General features: G+C 39.4%; 1 protein-coding gene across 2 annotated transcripts in view; it reads right to left on the reverse strand.

The window, feature by feature from the left end:
• Positions 1–19,973, reverse strand: part of TMEM131 (transmembrane protein 131) — a 168,627-nt gene that overhangs the window by 108,068 nt on the left and 40,586 nt on the right. For both annotated transcript variants that reach the window (XM_019524720.1, XM_019524719.1), the window contains exon 3: positions 8,581–8,621. In XM_019524720.1, coding sequence (XP_019380265.1) covers positions 8,581–8,621 — 41 coding nt within the window. The remainder of the gene's footprint in view (positions 1–8,580; positions 8,622–19,973) is intronic.

The following is a 19,973-nucleotide window of genomic DNA, read 5'->3' on the forward strand; positions in this document are numbered from 1 at the left end:
TGTGTGTGTGTGTGTGTGTAGGATAAAGTATGTCTACATGGGAGAGTGTTTCATATATACATGATATGCTTGTATGCATGCATCTCTCATATGAGAACTCTCCCATACTTATTGAATTACAACTGGCAACGCTTTTCTACATACACACCAACTAAGCATAAGCATGTACACATAAAAAATTGCCTCAAGGTAAAATAGGGTGTGAACCTACAAGTCAGCTAATCTATGGTCACTGCCCATGTGCACACACTTGCCTCCCAACAAATGTGAGATTCCTAATTCCTTACTAGGTGGGTTACACCCTCCTTACACTTACTGCAGGATGAGAATGCATATGAGTAGTTACTGTACAGCAGCTGACCAGCTATAAATTCATGCCTTTACTTACCTCAGAGTAACTTGTTCACATTCTCAGATCTTACAATCAATTTACAACTGGACCAGTTTAGCCCAAACTAAGGTACAACTCCTTTTTTCTCAGCTCAAATTCTATATTATGTTAATTAAATTAAACAACATGATTATCATGTGTTAAATGTAAATGTAAAGTTCAAATGTAAAACCTCTGTTAAGTATGTACAGATAAGCTAAGTTTAAATTTGCATTCAATAGCCACAGACAAATGAGTCAATGCTTATGACAAATCAAGCTTTCCCAAGTTAAAAAACACAACATAACCCCTAAGAGTGATTTAACCCAATCCAAATAATGCCAAACTTACCCTTGGCTGAATGGCTGCTAAATTGTTGTGTTTACCTTTCAATGCATAACCTACTTGTTTCTCATGGTTTCGCATGCACAGCCTGCTCATTTGTAGACAGCAGCCACAGTGCTATTTGACTCAGGTTTGTAAATCCAGGTTTATGCCTTGAGATTTGCCTCTCCATTCATGGGCCCACAGCCTTAGCTTAAGCTTCAGCTGCAAATGCAGTGAAACAGGGAAGGTCTAAAGACAAATGATTTCAGCAGGATCATCAAGCTAACAATCAGGAGGGGGACTACAGAAAGCTACTCGGTTCTCATCATAGCACAGGAAGCGAGATAAAGGTTAACTTAAGTTGTATCCCAGCAAACTTGTCATATCATTTCCTCTAATGACTGTTGAAGGCTAGCTGTTGTTGTGACATTGTCACCTTAAACCTATCTACATTAATTACATACGAATAATCAATGTTTCAGATGATACATGGGAATGAGACCGTACTACACAAAGGCATAATCTTAAATGGAAAGCAGCATCACTATGTTTGATGAAAAACATTTTTACAAAGCATGTTCTCAAATGTATTTTCTGCATATCCAAGCTACAGGCAATATCAATATTTATACAGTGAAGGGCAAAACATATCCATTACCAACCTATACAAGTTTCAGTGGCCAAATCTGTAACACAATGACTGGACAAACGAATCAGGTGTTCTATTTGAGAAAAGGATGCAAGGAAGGCATTTGTTTTATTGAGAAGTTGACAAAAGGTCCTGATAGATGTTATTTCACAATTCTTAACCTGTGCTTTAGCAAAATAAATATGGTCCTAACAACTTCTCAAGAGTGATGTTGGCCAAGTTGTGTGACAGAAGCTACTCAGTAATGTTAACATATATGGTCAGATCTTTTTGGTCAGCTGAACACCTACAGTAGTATGTTCATAAGAAACTGAAGGATGCAGAAACAACTCACTTATAGCAATAAACTAATGCTATCACAGGCAAGATTGTCAAGCAGTAGTGCTCATCTGCCATGAATACTCAAAACAAGGAAAAATTATTTGGATCAAGGAAGTTAGTCAAAATGAAAACTTAAGTTCTTAGTCTCAAATTGTTTTAAGAGCATTTCTAAGCTTTCATTTAACAAACGTAAGTCTCTGGCTTGCTCACATCAAAAACCATAACCTGGCCGATCTGGGTGTAGAACAAGTGAATTCACATGGAAAACAAGGTACCCAAAGTATGAGAAGTGAAACAGATGGCTGCAACGTAAAAACAAATTTTGAGGCACAGATTTTTACCATGCAACCTTAACAGGTATTAATTCAAGCTAGTTTAACTCAGATCACTTTAAAAATCAACAAGTTTTAAGGACTGTGTGATACTTCAAAGAACAATTTTTATGTGAAGAAAAAATACCAGTATTTAAAGCACTGAAAAGGAATACTATAGTGCTAGTGACAGGTTAAATCGTAGATAAGCATCTAGTAATTTTTATTCATCCACTAAACAAAGATTCATTTTAGTGAAACAAAACAAAATTATCCCATCACTAGAATCATTATTGTAAAGCAAAGGGAACCAAAAACCATCAGGTAGTACTCCTCTCTACTGGAAAAGTGGAAAGACTTCTATGGTACAACTCAGGCTACAACATCCTGTAAAACTAGCCCTCCAAAACAGATTGTTAAAAGCTGAAGAATACTCTCTGCATCAAGTCAACACGCCTCTTTAAAGGGAAGATAAAGAACAGTTTATGTATAACCAAGAACCATACAGAAACAGAGTAGATGTGAATTAATACATGCCCTGCCAAGGACATAACCTGGGCCAGTATGTTTGGATATATAAAATTTACTATATAGTTGGCAGATGGCTGATAATGGATTCACAGCACTCATCACTAGACTTGTCTCAGATCAGATGGTCACCTGGGCTTCAGCCGCAAATAACTCAAAACAGGTCCCCCTCGGGGTTCATCATAAATAACCAACTTTAACGTCATCCAACCACTTCCTTTATCTGTTTGAAATGTAGTTTAGCGACTACTTATTTTTTAGACATTCTTTCATAAGACAAAGGCTTGCCCTGCAGAAACAAAGATCTAATCCATATAAATGATATAGAAATTTATAATTTCAAGGTTTCTTAAAATGACTGGTAATTTAAAAAAAGCCAAAAACAAACAAAAGGAAAAGCACTGCTTTTTTCTTCAGTATCTCCAAACTGTGTTAGTCTGATAAGTGAACATGTTTAAAATATAAAACCCTCATATTTGACAGACAGTGTCAGACACCAACCACCTAATCCTCACATCCAGCTGAATCAGTTTCCTAAAGATTTGAGAGGGAGATGTCAAAGTTACAATGAAACCATAAAGAACTTAAAATTGGAATCATGCAACTGTTGCAAGGGACTCTTTTTTTTTTACTATGTACCCTACACTAGATGCTTGAGGCACACTGGCATACAGTTTATGAAGCCACTGCCATTACACTTATTATAGTTTCTGGCCTCTTTGTAGTGTTGGTACAGAACATAGCAGAAAAATTACAAAGGGTACTTAAGATCTGATCCTAATGACTGCAAATAGTAAAAAATTCTAGGCTTGACTGTGGTTGCATCGTGTCCAGTGATCAACGCTCTTAATGTCTCAAAATTAAATATACTTTCCACAGAACGTATTTCCTTTGACGGAGAGATCTATCTAAACACCAACACAAAACCATTATTTTCCAAAACAACAGACTTAAGCCAAATGTAACCTTTTCTAATACTTTTCCTTAAGTAGTAGAACAATGCTAAATCACGCGTAGTTTCACGGACTGAGCAACACAGAGATTATAAAAAATAAACAAACAAAACCATACCTAACACTGAGTAAAGTGTTGTTTTCAAACATTTTTTTAAAAGAGTAAAAACAATATAATTGTACATATTAGTTCTACTTCCATAAGTACATATGAGACATTCAATTTTTCAGGCTGTAAACTAGACTGAACTATAGCTCTTTCACTAACAACTGTTCAGTCACTATTTCTATATTTGCTGCTCTATAAATACTAAAAATACCAGTTGGGTTTTGTGCATTAGAAATCCACTACATTACATGCACTTTGGTTTTCAAGTTATTAACCAATTATTAATAAAAGCCATTTCAAAGGATCAGTTCACAAAACCCCCTGCTAAAACCGATGTCACTGTAAAAACTTATAGTGATCTGAAAAAAATGAGTTCTAAAAAACTGTTGGTACAACAAGTTTTGAACAATTTTAAAAATGCACTTCTACACAAATTGCAAGCTGAATAATACCTATTAAATACATTTTGTATAGGAAGAGAAATTTAAATAAAAAATAATTTAAAAAATGAAGATGAGGTAGAATACACTACACTCTGGGTAAGCGAGGAAAAAATTAGGGTCACAAGGCACCTATATAGCTGGAGTACTGTGTCCAGTTCTGTGCGCCCCACTTCAGGAGGGACGTGGACAACACTGAGAGGGTCCAGAGGAGGGCCACCTGCATGATACGGGGACTACAGGGCAGACCCTACAATGAGAGACTGCGGGACCTGAACCTGTTCAGCCTTTACAAGAGAAGGTTGAGGGGGGACCTGGTGACAGTCTATAAACTCATTAGGGGGGACCAGAAGGGTTTGGGAGAGACCTTGTTTCCCCTAGTGCCCCCCAGCATAACAAGGAATAACAGCCACAAGTTGTTGGAGAGTAGGTTTAGATTAGATATCTGTAAGAACTACTTCACTGTCAGGGCGGCTAGGATCTGGAACCAACTTCCAAGGGAAGTGGTGCTGGCTCCTACCCTGGGGGTCTTTAAGAGGAGGCGGCTTGATGCCTACCTAGCCGGGATCATTTGAGCCCAGTTTTTTCTCCTGCCCTGGCAGGGGGTCAGACTTGAAGATCTATAAGGTCCCTCCCAACCCTACTTCTATGATTCTATATGTGTGCTCCAAGGTGGGGTGGAGGGGTGTTTTAATTAAAACGACTTCGGAGAGCTGCTCCAATTAAAACACCTGCAGCGTGTTGTGTATTCAGCATCCTGCATTTCAAAATGGTGGCAGAGGCACTTTAACTTGCGCCCCTGCCACCGTTTTGAAATAAAGGGACACCGAATACATGAGATGCTGCATCATGCTGGAGCATTACGTTTAGAACGCTCCAGCGTTACAATCAGAAAGTATTGGAGCAGATGTATAAATGCCCAGAGGTACTACAAGGAGAGGCTGTGGGAACAATTAATAATTAAGGAGAAAACTGCCTGTGGGGGAGGAGGGGGAAGGTATAATGACAGACACCTACTCTGAGTAAAGAAATCCCCACATCAGGATTTAACACATTTTCTGTGAACAAAATGTGATATTCTCTGATAAAAGCCATCTGCCTGGCAGATACTTCTGTGATGAGCTAAATCACAGATGAACTAAAGTTATTCCTTCAGTAAGGATCCAGAAGTAAGCATCTGGAATTTATGTACCAGCAGTAACATAGCATTAACTAAGAAAATCCATTTTTTTTTATAAGAGTGCTTTTTATTAATTTATCTTGATAAACTTGCACATTGTTTACAAGTGGGTTTGCAAGAGATGGGGAACACGTCCGAAACATTTCACCAGTTTCTCAAATACTCATCATGCAATTTCATTAAAATGTCTAGTTAGATGTAGGGCTCTGGATATCTGATGGCCTCAACTTGCCCATTGGAGTGAGGATACAGACCTCATAAGATCAGACTCATGAAAAAAAATCTTAGCAAAATACTTCTGTGAATATTAAATATAAAGATATGCCAGAACCTAGTGTTTAAATCTTTTTCATGACGTTATCACCTGCATCCTAGAATTCTTAGATGGGGAAGATGACACTGAGCAGAAAAATGTTATTTAAAAAGATTAACAATATATTAAATAGATTAAATAAGATATTAAATATAATTCTTTTAAATTTTCAGCTCTCAGATAATGGCATTAACTGGTTGAATGAATTAAATTTGAGAGCACCAAAGCAAACAGTTTGCTTTTAAACTAAAAAAAACCCCGTCTGAATCTGTGTCCTAATATATTGTGGGTAGCAGCATTACTCACTCAACTATACTTCCTGTTTTACAGCTTGACATCTTTTTAAAAGAACAGTGTAGACTGTTGTAGTTCTTAACATAGATTTTAAGATGCAAAAGAGGAAACACCAAGCAAGAATCTTTGCTGTCAGTAAAATCATTTCTAAAAGCTGCTGTTTTTTCTGAATATTGTTTAAGTTTACAGAGGAAGGTGTCAATACAATCAACTCACTTTTTACCTATTCCTATCTAACTCATTTTGAAAGTAAATTTTCAAAAGAGGACTAACTTGGCACAAGTTATTTGCTGAATCCTACTAATCTGTATATTAAAGGCATTGATTAAAGCCAATTGAGCATGCGGAGGTACAACTGGGCAGTATCTATAATGCTATTTTAGCTGTTCTCTTCCTGCATCCCACCTCCCACCCCCAAGGCTGAAGCTCAGGGTGATGCCTGGGTCACTATGCCTTTGTTATACTACTGAGGCATGCCTACTATTTCTTTCCTGCCTACACTGCACTCAGCATAAGCTTCCATGTTCGCACCTAATTAAAGAAGGTTGCACATCATTCAGAACTCCAGTGAGGCAAGTGATCAGTCCAGCAGCTGCTTAAGCTTTTCAAAACATGCTGGCTTTGTCTGGTGTTGATTCGGACAATTTGATGACAGGGCACTGAAGTAGGTTTGCAGGATTTGGCCAATCATCATGCATGTTAATCAGTTCATAGTTGCTGATCCCACTGTGTTTCTTAGCAGCACGGGTGTCAAAGATGCAACCCCTTGGGCAAGTGGCCCTAACACTGAACTCTTAGGAACAGAGTCCTATCAGGGACATGCAGTAGTGGTGGGATGGGGAGCAAGTGATGGCTGAATTAATCTACCCAAGGTGACTCCATACCTGGCCCCTGATGAACCCCAGGGCCTGGTTAAGTGTGATATCCCTACTTTAGAATGTATCTACAATAAAGGAACAATTGCTGCTTTAATTACAGCAGCAGCACTAAGATAGCCAGGCTTCCTACTGTAGCTCTGTTAGCTTTTCTGCCAACAGAACTGTACCAGCTTCTCCAACAACAGAAATTGTGCCTGCAGAGCTGTTTACTGTAATGCGTGATCTTTTCACATCCCTTGCTGACACAGCTGTGCCAGCAGAACTCTGTAGTATAGACAATGGTTTAGGCAGCATCAGCACAACCCACACCAAAATGCAACAGCTGCTTGCTTTCTGTAAAATTATTGATGCTGAGAATTAACAGCAGGGAGAAGTTAATTCAACTCATATTAACTAATATTAAACCAAGATTATGAGTGCATTTTGGACAATCAGTTCACAGCTTAAGATGAAGACAACTGGAAAGTGACCGGAGAACTGTGCGAAAACAGATCAGGACAGCTTCCCTCACACTTGACTCAAATAGAAACTCAACAGAAGTGGGGAGTGGCAGGTCAATACATTGACAGTAATTCCCTAATTTAGTGACAGCCAAACTTTTTGTTAGGCGTACCACAATGCACAGCTTCAGGCCTTCCCTAGTGCCACTCCATCCCCTTTTCCCTGCCCAATCTGTTGCTCTGCCTTCTGGTTCCTTCTTCTTCCCCAGTCTGCCACTTGTGGCACGCAGGCTGTCTGGACCACTTGGGGCGCACATGCTGCAGGTTGGCCATCCCTGCCCCAGCTTCTCCACCAGCACCTGACTACTGCTGCATCATGTCTTTTATTTCCAAAGTTCGGAACCACTTCACTGATTAACTTTGAATACAACAATCTTTACATATTTTAAACCTTTTATTTGTCCTCACATGTGCAGCCAACACTACAAAAACAGACATGCTGAAAATTATGCTTACAGGGCAGAACATTGTTGAGCTTAACATAGTAATTTTTTCAAAATCTTGCCATTTGTAAGTACGTTACTGGATGAACTTAAGGCCCTTTTCAAAAAACAAAAATTTCAAAAGACAAGACAAATTCGCAAGAGTGAACAGTAGAATTCAAGTGCCAATTGATTGTGGATCTCTAAAGTTGCAAACAGGATAAGTCTTATTCGGTTTATTTAGTACGTAGGTCTGAAAAACAAACTCCTACACTTAGTTAATACTAATACATTATGCTTTTACAGTTTTGTTTTGGCTAGTGCTTACTGCATTTTGAAGGATTGTTAGAAGCCACAACTCATGGATTACAAACTTTAAGTAGACTGAAAAAACAACTTTTAAAAAGTCAGGCATTTAAAATAATACCAAAGAAAAGAACAGACATCTCCCTCTTAGGAAGGTGATGGAATATCATCTACAAGCAGAACGCTGCCTACACAGATTTGTTGCCTAGGGCCTAGACTACATCTATAAAGGTCCCAAGCAATTCAGCTTCCACAACCTTATTCCTCAGCCTAAATGATCTAGTTAGCTAAATTTTCCCTGTGATAGTCAATTTTCCCATTATTAAGCTATTGTTACATAGTCCTGCTCTTCCTTTGTGAGTGACATATACAGGAGTCTAACAGCAGAGAAGTTAATTTACACTAAAAAGCTTAATTTTTTTATGCGAGTAAAATAGTGTTCCTTACTTTCTCATAAGTTTTAAACATGTGAAGCAAGATGCCCAGAAATAGGAGGTAACCTATTTAAATTTCTCTGCCCCCATAACTACGTAGCATGTTATAACATTTGGATTTGATCCAAATGTTTTAACATTGACTTGCACAACAAGACATTATTTTTGGTGTAAAGAATCAAAAGAATTTCCCCAAAAGAGAATTTGTTCAAAGTAAACATTTTGTGTTAAGAAGCACATCTTACCTTTTCTGTTGATATGAACTGAGGCCAAGAGCTGTCTCAGTCTGTAAAAGGAAAAAATAGTTTAGCTTGCAAAGGCACATGGTATACTTGCTCTTAAAAATACAATTCTGACAAATAAGGAGAACAGATTTTAAAAGATTAGAAGGCAAGTTTCAATTCTGGACCAGGAAATCCAAGTCAGCTTTTGACATGCAGCCATTTCCAGGGGCCTGAAGAAATCAGATTACCAAAACCCCACAAAAAAGTAACCACTGCAGTTCTAGTCAAGGATTAAGCAATCAGTAACAATTAAGTACATGGAAAACTGATTTAAATAGAAATTAAAACACAGACCCAAAAAGACAAAAAGGGCAACAGTTTAGGACCAGGAGAAGAGGAAAGACTGGCCATCCTAAATGCTACCAAAAGCTATATTAAGGATAAATAATACTAAGGGTATGAACACACGTACGTTTGAAGCTGCATTAAAAGCAGCTGTTTCTTTCTAATTGTATGGGTCTTCCTCACATGCAACATTTCCAATGTAGCAAAACCCCTCCAACTTCAATCCTGGATGAAACAGTGTTAAAGTTGGAGGAGTTCTATTACCTTTTAATCAGTTTCAGCTCCCTTGCACACAACATTTAGAAAGGGCTCCAAATGTTGGTGTGTCCACACCATTAAAAGAGCAGCACATAAATCAAATGGGAGTCAGAGAAATTGTAAAGCAAAGATAATTCCAGCAGCAAATACAATTAAACCTTAAGTTTCCAATAATATCTTCAGAAAAATAATAGTATCATGTCCAGTTGGTTAAGAGCTTCATCTTATGTGACTTGTGACTCATCCCTTTGGCATCACTTAGCTAGACAACAACATGATTGTGTATTCTTGGTATGGAGAAAACCGTAATGTTCAGGAACTCCAAGTGGTTCAGAATACTGCAGTACATCACTTTAGCAATATAGGCTACTGCAAAAGCATATCAGACTCATTCTCTATATTCTGGCTTTCCATAGGATTTCAAACCAAGATCAAAATCTCAGTTGTCATCCTCAAGCCACCCATAAGCCTACACCTAGTACAGAGCTATCCAACTTCTGAGTGGCTGGGGGCCAAAGGTTGCTTTTGCTGGCCTTTGGGATTGTGATGGTTGTAAGGGAGAAGGCAGTCCCTTCAGTATGCAGGGCCCAAGCCATTTAGGGCCTTATAGGTAAAAACTAGCACTTTGAATTATGCCCAGAAAGCTCCTGGGAGCTAGTGAAGATACTGGATGACTAGAGTTATGCGTTCAAAGACAGCCTTACATAGAGTGCATTACAATAGTACAGACTTGAGGTTACGAAGGCATGGATGATGATGATGACCAAATCAGAATCTGAAAGAAAAGTCTACGGTCTTCTCCATAGATGGAGCTGGTGAAAGGCACTCCTAGTCACTCTTCCCACGTGAAGATCCTGGTGCAGCAGAGTATCTAGGACAGGGCTGGGCAATTACTTGGGCTGGAGGGCTACTTAAGGAGTTTGGGCGAGTTGTTACAGGCTGGGTCAGCACCCCCACTACCTACAACAGCTCATCAAAATTCCCTAAGTAGCAGATTACTAGACCAGCACCATATGGAACAGGTGGGTGGGTACGGTCTCCATGAACACCGGCCCAGGACTCCCATGGGCAGGGCATCTTTGGCCAGGCATATGGGCTGAGGCCATAACCAGGGTCTTGCGCAGAGCCGCAATCCACTCCCTGCACAGCCTTGTGTTGTCACTGCCCGAGATCCTGGCCCTGGCCCCACCCGCCTGCAGCCCCATCCCATCCTATCTGCCTGGCTGAGCATATACTGCCCGCAGGGGGCCTAGGCTGATCTCCATGGAGACCCCCCCTGCTGCTCTGTCCATTGCCCCCGGTGGTGGGTGCATGGTAAATGGGATGCGGTGCCCAGGCAGCAGGGCTGGGTCTGGTGGCAGCAGCGACACCGACAAAGGCAGCCGGAAGGAGCCACTGCTGCCAGAAAGCAGAGTCTGGCTGCCAACCCACCCCAGCACCACTGCACATCTGGGGGGCGGCAGAACCAGCTGCATATGCCAGAGCCCAAGCTGCACCCTGTACCTGGGCTAGATAGAAGGACCCACTGTGGGTCAGATAAAATCTCTTGGTGGCCCATATCTGGCCCACACTCTGTATTTTGATCTAAGAGGACCCCAAGGTTGTGAAGCCAAGTGACAAATGGAGGTCATACTCCATCAATGACAGGCATCCCAGGGATCTTCCTCCCACCCCCGAAGTCCAGCTGTCTGCCCTCCACCATCATCTCTCTTGTCTGGATTCAGTTTCAACTGGTTTACACACATCCAGTCCCCAACTGCAGGCAGGCACCAAGAAAGGACTGAGACTGCAGGACACCTGGGTGTCACTGTCTATGGCCAAGGTCAGCATGCTATTCCACACAGTAACCAAGTTACTGACAAGAGTAGCTGTCAAGGTGACTGAGAATGTCTCTCAGGGGGTTCTAAAATCCCATTACCTCCATGAGTCTCCACAGGCAGACCAGCCTAGCTGGTTCATCACTCTGACAGAGAGCAATATGGGTCTCTAGGACAGTGATTATCAACCTTTTTAGACCCAAGGCACCTATCAGAAGTGCCAGCTCTTCATTTTTACATTTGTTTGGGTTTTTTACTATGGCAAAATATTAGAGCAATTCTTCTGTTGCAAAGAACTCATAAAGATCACAACAGGTCAGAACGTTTTTAATGCTATGGATGCCTATTTGAAATCTCTGGGTTTATCTTGTGAATCAGGTTTGCACACCTAAGTAGAGCTAACACTGCATGGCACCCTGCAGAACCCTTGTAAAGCTCTTAAGGCATCTCAAGATGCTTTGGCATCTTGGTTGAGAAGCACTACTTTAGGAGGTAACGGTTCAACCATGATAGAGGTTTTTTGACAACATCCCTGAGTACTGAAGTTCCTGTATCCAAGCAGATACAAAACTTAGGGTCCAGTGTTTGCCTGTTTCATGGTTGGCCCAGTTTCTAACTGGGATATCTCCATGGTGGACATGGATGCCAAGAAGTCCCGCTCTAGCCCCAAAGAGCTAGCCTCAGTGTGAATTTTTTTTAAGTCTCCCAATACAATAAGTCTGGGCATCTTCAATACTGCCCCGACACCAACTTGGCTGGTTGAGTCAGGGAATCAGCTGTGCAGCAAGGTGGTAAGTACATCAGCAAAATCCCCAATCTATCCCTGGCCTCAAGCAAAGGGGTAAACACATTCCACTGCAAATCATTTGTAGAGCCTATGCCTTCACTATTGAGCCATTTGAAGTCAGAGCAACCAGCTTTGATTTTAGTTCTCAATCCTTTAACTCCACAACCCCCCGCCCAAATCATTTAATTCCACATCTTAACCACAGCTCTCCATGGTTCCAAGTTAACTGTATTGGTAAAAAAGGCCTCAACCTATGGAATTCTAAAGGACGTGCTCATGAACAACTAGACCTATTAACGGATTCATCTGGCCCCACAGTAATAAAGCCTTGTTTGTTTGCTTTTGCAGATATTTCTTGGGGATTTTGTTATTAGTTCCACTAAGGTAATTTACTCCACAAGCATTGATGTTGAAGGCCAGTTCTGCTCTGCAAATTACAAGAGCAACTCAGTTCTAAAATTATGTTTGATGACACTGCAATTAGAGTAACATTGGCTACGTGTTTGATCTCTTCATGTTATATTTTAGGGCAAAATAGATGGTATGAAAGTCAAGGAATGATTTACAAATTCAATTGCCTGGCCCTGGTGCTAACCTTCCTTTTTTTCTTTGCCCAACAGTATGAGAGAGGCAATCCATCTCCAAAAATCAAATTGTGCTCTGTAGCACCAGGTAATCACAGTCTAAGAAGAGAGACGGATTTAAAAGCAAAGCTATTTAAAGTCACCAATTTTGTGATTTAAAATCATCAAGAAACTTAATTTAAAATCAATTTTAATCTTCTTTTGCATTTGTGCTGTTTATTTTCTTAAGTAAAGGTAGAGCTGCATTGACTGGCAGCTATTAAAAGATGTTTAGCTGTAAATCAGTGTAGCTTGTATGCTAAATAAGCAACTTTTTACTAGCCAGGAAGATAAACAGCACACATTTAAACATCTACATATGTGATTTGATTTTTATGTTTTAGTATACTAAGTGTTGTTCACCATTTTCTAATTGTTTTTCACTTGTGTCAAAGTTTTGAAATGTAAATTAGAATTCAATTATACAAGAGAACAATTGTAATTTTAAAATTATAAAATAAAACTGTATTAAGTATACATTAAGAAAAAAATATATATTTTACTTTTAAAATTGCTTTACAAAGTATTTCCTGTGGTTAATGAAATGATTATTTCTGGTCATGTCCTTCAAGACAGAGGTAATTTCTCCACGTCATTCATTTTTTTTAATGTGTAGACTGGAAGAGGAAAGAAAACTCTGCTACTTTTAAACTGCCAACTGGTTTCTCAGCTTTGAATGAGCTTGTTACCGAGATGAACCTAACAGAAAGAAAATACTCCCTCATGTGCAGAAAAACCAACAGCTGTAAATAGCATTTTAAACAAACCCGGAATTTGTTCAGCCCATGATTTCTCCCCATTCAATGATATGACTATTTTTTTTTATAACTGCAATAATTGGATGCAACCACTGTAAGTCTGGTAACTTTTATGAAATTATTGTAACATTATAATAACAAGATTATAATAATATAAGATGTAAATAAGTTAGTAATTTCACACACACACACACACTTTTTTTAATGGTACTTATTAAAAAAAAAGTTTGTTGTTCACTCTGACCCTGGCTTAGTTGGCGAACAGAAATATGAATGATTTTTCCAGCCAAAAACAAGTGTTGCTTTTGAACTATAACATTAGGGCATACAGCTTTCATGCTTTATTCTTCGTCATAAAAGCAAATCCAACTAGAAGATATTGTTGCTGCTGGTCCTCAGCTTCAATGACCACAAGGTTCTAAGAGTTCTAAGAGTTATTACCATATTTGCTCGGATATAACATGATCCTGAATACAAAATGACTCCCCCAATAATTAGATTCTATGTATGGGAAACTTATAAATGTTCTGAGTTGGGCCACAGCATTTCAAGCTATGGTGACCCCATAACACTTCTGTACCTACTTATATATAGTAAAAATGTTTACGGCAGCACAAAGTAAAAGTCAACAACTATCCATGCCCTTTGTCATGCCATAAGTTCCCAAATTTGTGACTGTGACAAAAGGCAGTATTAAGTTGTACCACTATTTTGCAGCGAACATCTGTTTAAGGTTGGAGAAGCCCAGGAAAGCAGTGGACAGAAAGAAGTGGCAGTGGCAGGCACTTTCCCTGGAGACACAGCAATGACCAGGTTCTAGCACCTGCCCACCTGTGACCTGAGCTGGATCATTCTGGCCTGCAGACTAAAAAGGTTGCCAACTGCTGCCCTATACCTCTCTTCCAAACTGCTACTTGGGTAGAAGATATCACTAAATTTACTGCCTTCCCCTTTAACCAAAAGCTTTTCTGCTTATGTCCTTTTCTTCTCCTACAGAAGGAATACATAGCCATTCTTCTACAGTGGGCACACCTACATGAGATGCTAAATGCACAGTAGCCTAATATTACTGTGTAGTAGCATGTCACGTCAAAAACAATGCTAATACACTACTGCGCAGTAGTATTAGGTACTGTGCAGTAGCACCACTAAAGGCATGTGCTGGCACAACTGCGCAGTAGTGCAAGTTACTGCACGTTTGATTTAGTACTTGGTTATACAAGTAGTAAACTTAATGTGCAGTAACTACAACACATTAATGAACATGCACCCTGTTACAAGCAGTTCAAACCAGCTGTACTGAATATTCATTCCATTCACTGCCCTTGTCCAACAAACAAGAAAACACCTGCTCAGAAAACACTTTTTGACCTATAGGTCTGGACAATAAGATTTTACTAAAATAGTGTATATATTTGAGTCTAATGAAAATAATTTGCACTCTTAAATAATTTCCAAGGTATCTTATTAATAGTGATTAACACTTAGGGGTAAGTAATGCTAATCATGCTGACTGTTAAAGAATGAACCGAAGAACAGAGCTTACCAACTTCCCAGTCATTACAGGCCTCTGGCAAATGTAGGGAAAAAATAAAGTGCTTTACTGGAAGAGGAAATGCTTCAGCAGGGCTTTTAGGCTCTTTTTAATAACTGATTCAGATAAAAGCACCAAAAAGCCCTGCTGAAGCACATTATCTATACAGACATTGGGTGAGCTGGGTCAGACCAAAAGCCCTGCTGAAGCACGTGATCTATATAGAAGTTCGGCAAGCTGGATCAAACTGACAAGATGCCTCTTCTGGGCACGTGCTGCACTTGGTGTGGGGGCAAGCCAAGCTGAAAGTAAAGCACTATTTGTTTGTTTTTTCATGTGTGTAAGCAGCCACAATGATTAAGAGTCTAGACAAGAATTTATTCTTCACTTGTAGTCCCTTGTTCAAACAATCAGATGGTATTGCCTCTTACATTAGTCATGTGGTAGCTTGATAAGAATTTAAAAGATCTGATTATCATGTAGGAAGATGTACTGTAGCAGGTACAGTTCCAGTGTCAAGACATTTCAGACAATCCTGGCCAAAGAGTAAAGGCCATTACAAGTTTTAGAATGCCTTTACTCTTTGGCAGATATAAAAAGTTCCTTTATTGTTCTAAGTTTAACAACTTGGTTATTAAGATGCCTTACGTCAGTCTTGATCCAAAACTATATGCCAAAACAAAAATAGGAATAACTGAAGGCTGGAATTAAACTCCTGAAAATGACAGAATAAATAGAAATATACATCTAACCATATTTGACTTAATGCTGTTATTATTGCCAGGAGGTGAGTTCTCAACTCAACTTGTAATTAAATAACTGAAGCTGGAAACAGACATAATATTTGTGCCACCATAAAAATGTTTATGGCAGCAGCACAAAGTGAAAGCAAACAAACATCTACGCCCTTCTGTTAGGCCACAAGTGCTGAAATTTGTGACCGTGACAAAAAGCAGTATTAATTTGTGCTGCTGTTTTGCAGCAGGCATCTGCTTGTTTTAAGGTGGGAGGAGCATGGGGAACCCAGAACTGCCCACACTCTCCAGCTGCCTTTGGGCAGATGTTCCTGGAGCTTCAGGTCCTGATCCTAGAAACCCTGGAAGTTTCCTTCAGGGGAATTTGCAGGGCATGTAGGATCAGCCTCTGAGAGCACGTCTGGGTTTCTGTGCCTGCACAGTCAAGCCCAGGGATCTCAACACAGAGCATGCCTCTGCAAATGGGGAAATCTGCAGTTCCCCCATTTGCAGTTCAGATTTTACCCATCTGCAGTCACACCTGAGCGTTGACCTGCAGCATGGGACCCCTGCCACTCCCAGGAGCAGCAGTGGCCTGGCCCTGAGGGACAATAAGCAAGGTCCGTTTCACCCAAGACATATCCCAGCACAACTAATCTGCTTCATTTGGTGACATCTGTTTACAGCCTTACGCATCTTCGTGTTTCTTATTTTATGCTCTGAAATTCTGAATTTGCTTAAGAGATTAGGATGCTTCACATAAGCAAGACTTAGATCATAAATTCTGCCTGTCATTTTCAGAAGAGAGATTATATACTTCTTCTCTGTAAATGATTTCACCCCTCCATTAAAACTGCAAATAGCAAGTAAGAGCCATCACCAAGATGCTTTCACATTTACACAAAAAAGTGTTTCTTTTTGCCTGCTTTACTGCAAGTTAATTACAACCCAAGTAAAATTACTTCAATTTCAATTATTCTTTTGACAACAAGGTGAATCAGGTTGATGTGACAATAAGAAAGAGCCTGAACAGTTCATCAGCTTCATCCAATCACTGCATAAATTAAACCAAAAGCAAATCTGAAAAGGCAGCTTCTCCTGTCTTCTCCAATAGAATACAGTTCTAGTAAATGCCAATCTCATGCAGTATCCATGAGATGTGCAGATCCAGAACTCAAGCTTCAACAGCATGTTCTTTTTTAGGTAATTTTTTTCTTCAGCTTCAAATGAATGTGCGTGTTTTCTGCGTTGCAGCCTGGCATGCTCTTTTCCCCCCGTTTGACTCCACCCACTCTCTACCAGCTGTCCCAACCACCAAGAACTAAAACTGTGCGTCAGTAATTCCTTCGCAATCCACTGTTTATGGTAAAGGCAGTGCTGGGCTGAACTGAGAATTGCTCGTTTCAAACACTAGAGGAAAGACTCATGTTCCTCATTACACATGCACTGATTTTCTAAGCAAAAACACATCCCTCTTTCCTACAAGAGAAATTGCCTTCAGTATGAGCATTGGCAAAAAAAGTCTGAAGTCTCACTTACATGAGCAGAAGAGTATTACAATAATAAAATGGAGTTACAACAACAAAATTAACATGGATCAGGACTAAATTTGTTTGCAACTGGTTAGGTTAAATATAACATGAGGCATTTAAGTTACAGAAAAAGGTATGTGATTTTAAAAAATTAACCATAAGTCTGTGTCCAGAACTGAGATGAACACATCAAACAAGTGGTATTTAGTTGTGGTCGCTTGTCCTTCATGAGTAGGAGACATTAAATTAGATCCAGTACCTTTTTAACCATATTTTAGGGTTAGCACCTTAGAGTTGATCATATCTTTAAAATTCTGAATGTTATGGCTTTAGGATGCTAGAAAATTAAAAAAAAAAATTACAGGTAAGATTTTAGGCAACAATAATATATCAGACACAGTCATCCAGCTTCAAACTAAAGATGTTCATCAGTTGCAAGAGATGATTTATATTGTGATCTGATGGATATGTAAATTACAATTATATATTTCTTCAGTTTATATAGGTACAAGTAATCACCAAAGCAGATTAAGGATCAATTTTACAGTTAGTTTCTCTGATGAAAGACATAGGTTTGTCACAAGTTTGTCACTATGTAGGGCATGGTTGAGCGCACCAGAAATTGGCCAACAGCATATAGGACCCAGACTGAAAGGTATGTGGGACAGGTAAGGGTGAGGAAATTAAGAGTTGGCAGTACAGTGTTGTTGGAGACACTTTGCAGCTACCAAGCAGGCCTTATAGGTGTAAGTTCTTCCCCGCCTCTTTGCCTTCTTCATGCCAGAGTACTCTAGGATGCAGCCAGTTCAGAATAACTGGAGCTTTGCAATTCATCTAAAAGGTGAGACTTCCAGGCACTCACAGGAAGCTTAATGGGATGAGAGCAAAGGCAACTCTGGCTTACTGGCCAGCTGGAGGTATGTAAATACAGATGTCTGGCTTCTGTTGATGGATGGGCTGCACCTAGACCAGGTTTCCCGACCTTTTTCTAGCCCAAGGCACACTTACATTAATAAAAATATTATGTGGTACACCTGGTTAAGACATTCCCCATCCTCATACGTACTGTAGCTCATTGCCATGGAAGACTGAATCTTCAGTCCATATCGGGTAACTAATACGTAGTTCAATAGTCAAAATGCACAGTGACACTAACTTAGCTCTGTAGTATTTTCTGAAAACTCAGATAGGATGGGAGGACAAAATAAGTGTCTCTGGCCTAACATGAGGAGTTGTTAAGGACAATGGAACAGAATTAAAGATAGTGGTGGAGGTAGAGCTGCAAGTCTCAGGCACAGTTTTTAATTATCACATTACCAACAATTTTTTAAAATATATAATCTTAGGAATTGGAGAACTTCCTTGGGCTTCGTGTTTTTAAAGACAGTATCAAAGCCCAAAATGCACTGTAATTTGTATGTTTTCTCCCTCCCCCCAACTTTTATTTCTTCAGTAACTACATTTTCACTGACTGGTATTATTGCATACTGGCCTCTGCCTTCTATTCTATTCCATCCAGGAAGAGCACAGACCAACTGCAAACGTTTCCTCAGCCTGATGAATGATGTTTATACCTAAAAGCTTGCAAAGAAGAATTTCTCCAACTATTTTAGTCGGAAAAGATATCCCCAAAGATTTACCCATATAACTTTGCCTGCCTTTGAATGCCAATGATCTCATCCAAAACTTGCACAAACTTCAGTAAACAGAAAGATCTGTACATTTATTTATTTATTGGGCATTTAAAAGAAATTCATGCAAAACAACAGGCATTATTACAGTGATGATACAATACAGGTATCGAAGTAAGACCTGACTCTCCCCAGAAAATGGAAACTAGGATGTTAGAGGGAAGGATCCATTTTAATTCATAAAACGGTCTTAATTTCACATTCAGATATATTTGTCAATTAATATAATATTCATTTACAAACAATCTGGTTAAGGATTAAAAACTTTCAACATATCTTACTGCCAAATACAGAAAACAAAATAATGAAATCTGATGGATAAGAAGAATATATTTTTCTTTCAGCATTCGGTTGATTTGAAGAAGACAGATTTGTTTTATTTGAAAACTCCCTTCCCTTCTCTAGTAATATCACCTTAGTATCTAGGATTTAAAAAGTGGAGACAAATCTTAATAAGCAAAACGCTGCAGTATTTGCCAATTCAATTTGACTTTTTATCAGAAGTTTTGCAGCTAAGGCTGCGTTCATATTGGGGTCGCTGCTGCTTTAACAAGATAGCAGCAGTTCAAAGATGTTCAGGCCCCTTGGCCTGCAGAAGTTTTTCTGCTGCCAGGGTTATATCAAATGCTTCACATGACAGACACTCTGCCACAAGAAGCCTTCTTTTCCGCCAGCAGAGCTGTGTCCATCCCAGGGGTTTTGCTGACAGTGATACTAGCTACACGACGTGATCTTCTCATGCCACTAGCTTTTGCAGCAGTGACAGCAGAACTTCATAATGCAGATATATGCTAAGAGTTATACCCAGTGTTATTTAAAAAAAAACCATGTGTCAATATTATTAACCTTTTTCCAACTGAAATGAACAGTAAAATTCACATTCCATTCTTGAGTACACTGGGATCTCTGTCCCTCAGTTTCCTAAAAGTTAATTAGTACATCCCGTTACTAATACCTTCAACTATGAGTGTTACGAGTCAGTGTTACTTACTGCTATTCCTTGCTCTGATCCCTTTTTAGCCTATCTGGATACCTGATAATACTTAGCAGCTGGCTGTAAATATTTCAGTTAAAATATGGTAGGCCAATATTCAGTCACTTCTGTCTGAAGAAACTTGAAAAATGAAAACTTTCCATACAAATCATAAAAAATAAATATAATGAAAGGAATAAGTTAAAATAAAAAGGCAAAACCCAGGATAAACTACAAAAATCCTACATCTGGCTAACGACTTGCAAAAACCAGAGGGAGTGGGGGGGGAGGGATGATTATAGTATTTGTGCTGCTTTCCAGAACACTTGCTAAGCTGTGAATTCCTTTTTGTTTTATGAACT

Source organism: Gavialis gangeticus, unplaced genomic scaffold (assembly GCF_001723915.1).
Source record: "Gavialis gangeticus isolate Ggan-Ray unplaced genomic scaffold, GavGan_comp1, whole genome shotgun sequence".
Lineage (NCBI taxonomy): Eukaryota > Metazoa > Chordata > Crocodylia > Gavialidae > Gavialis > Gavialis gangeticus.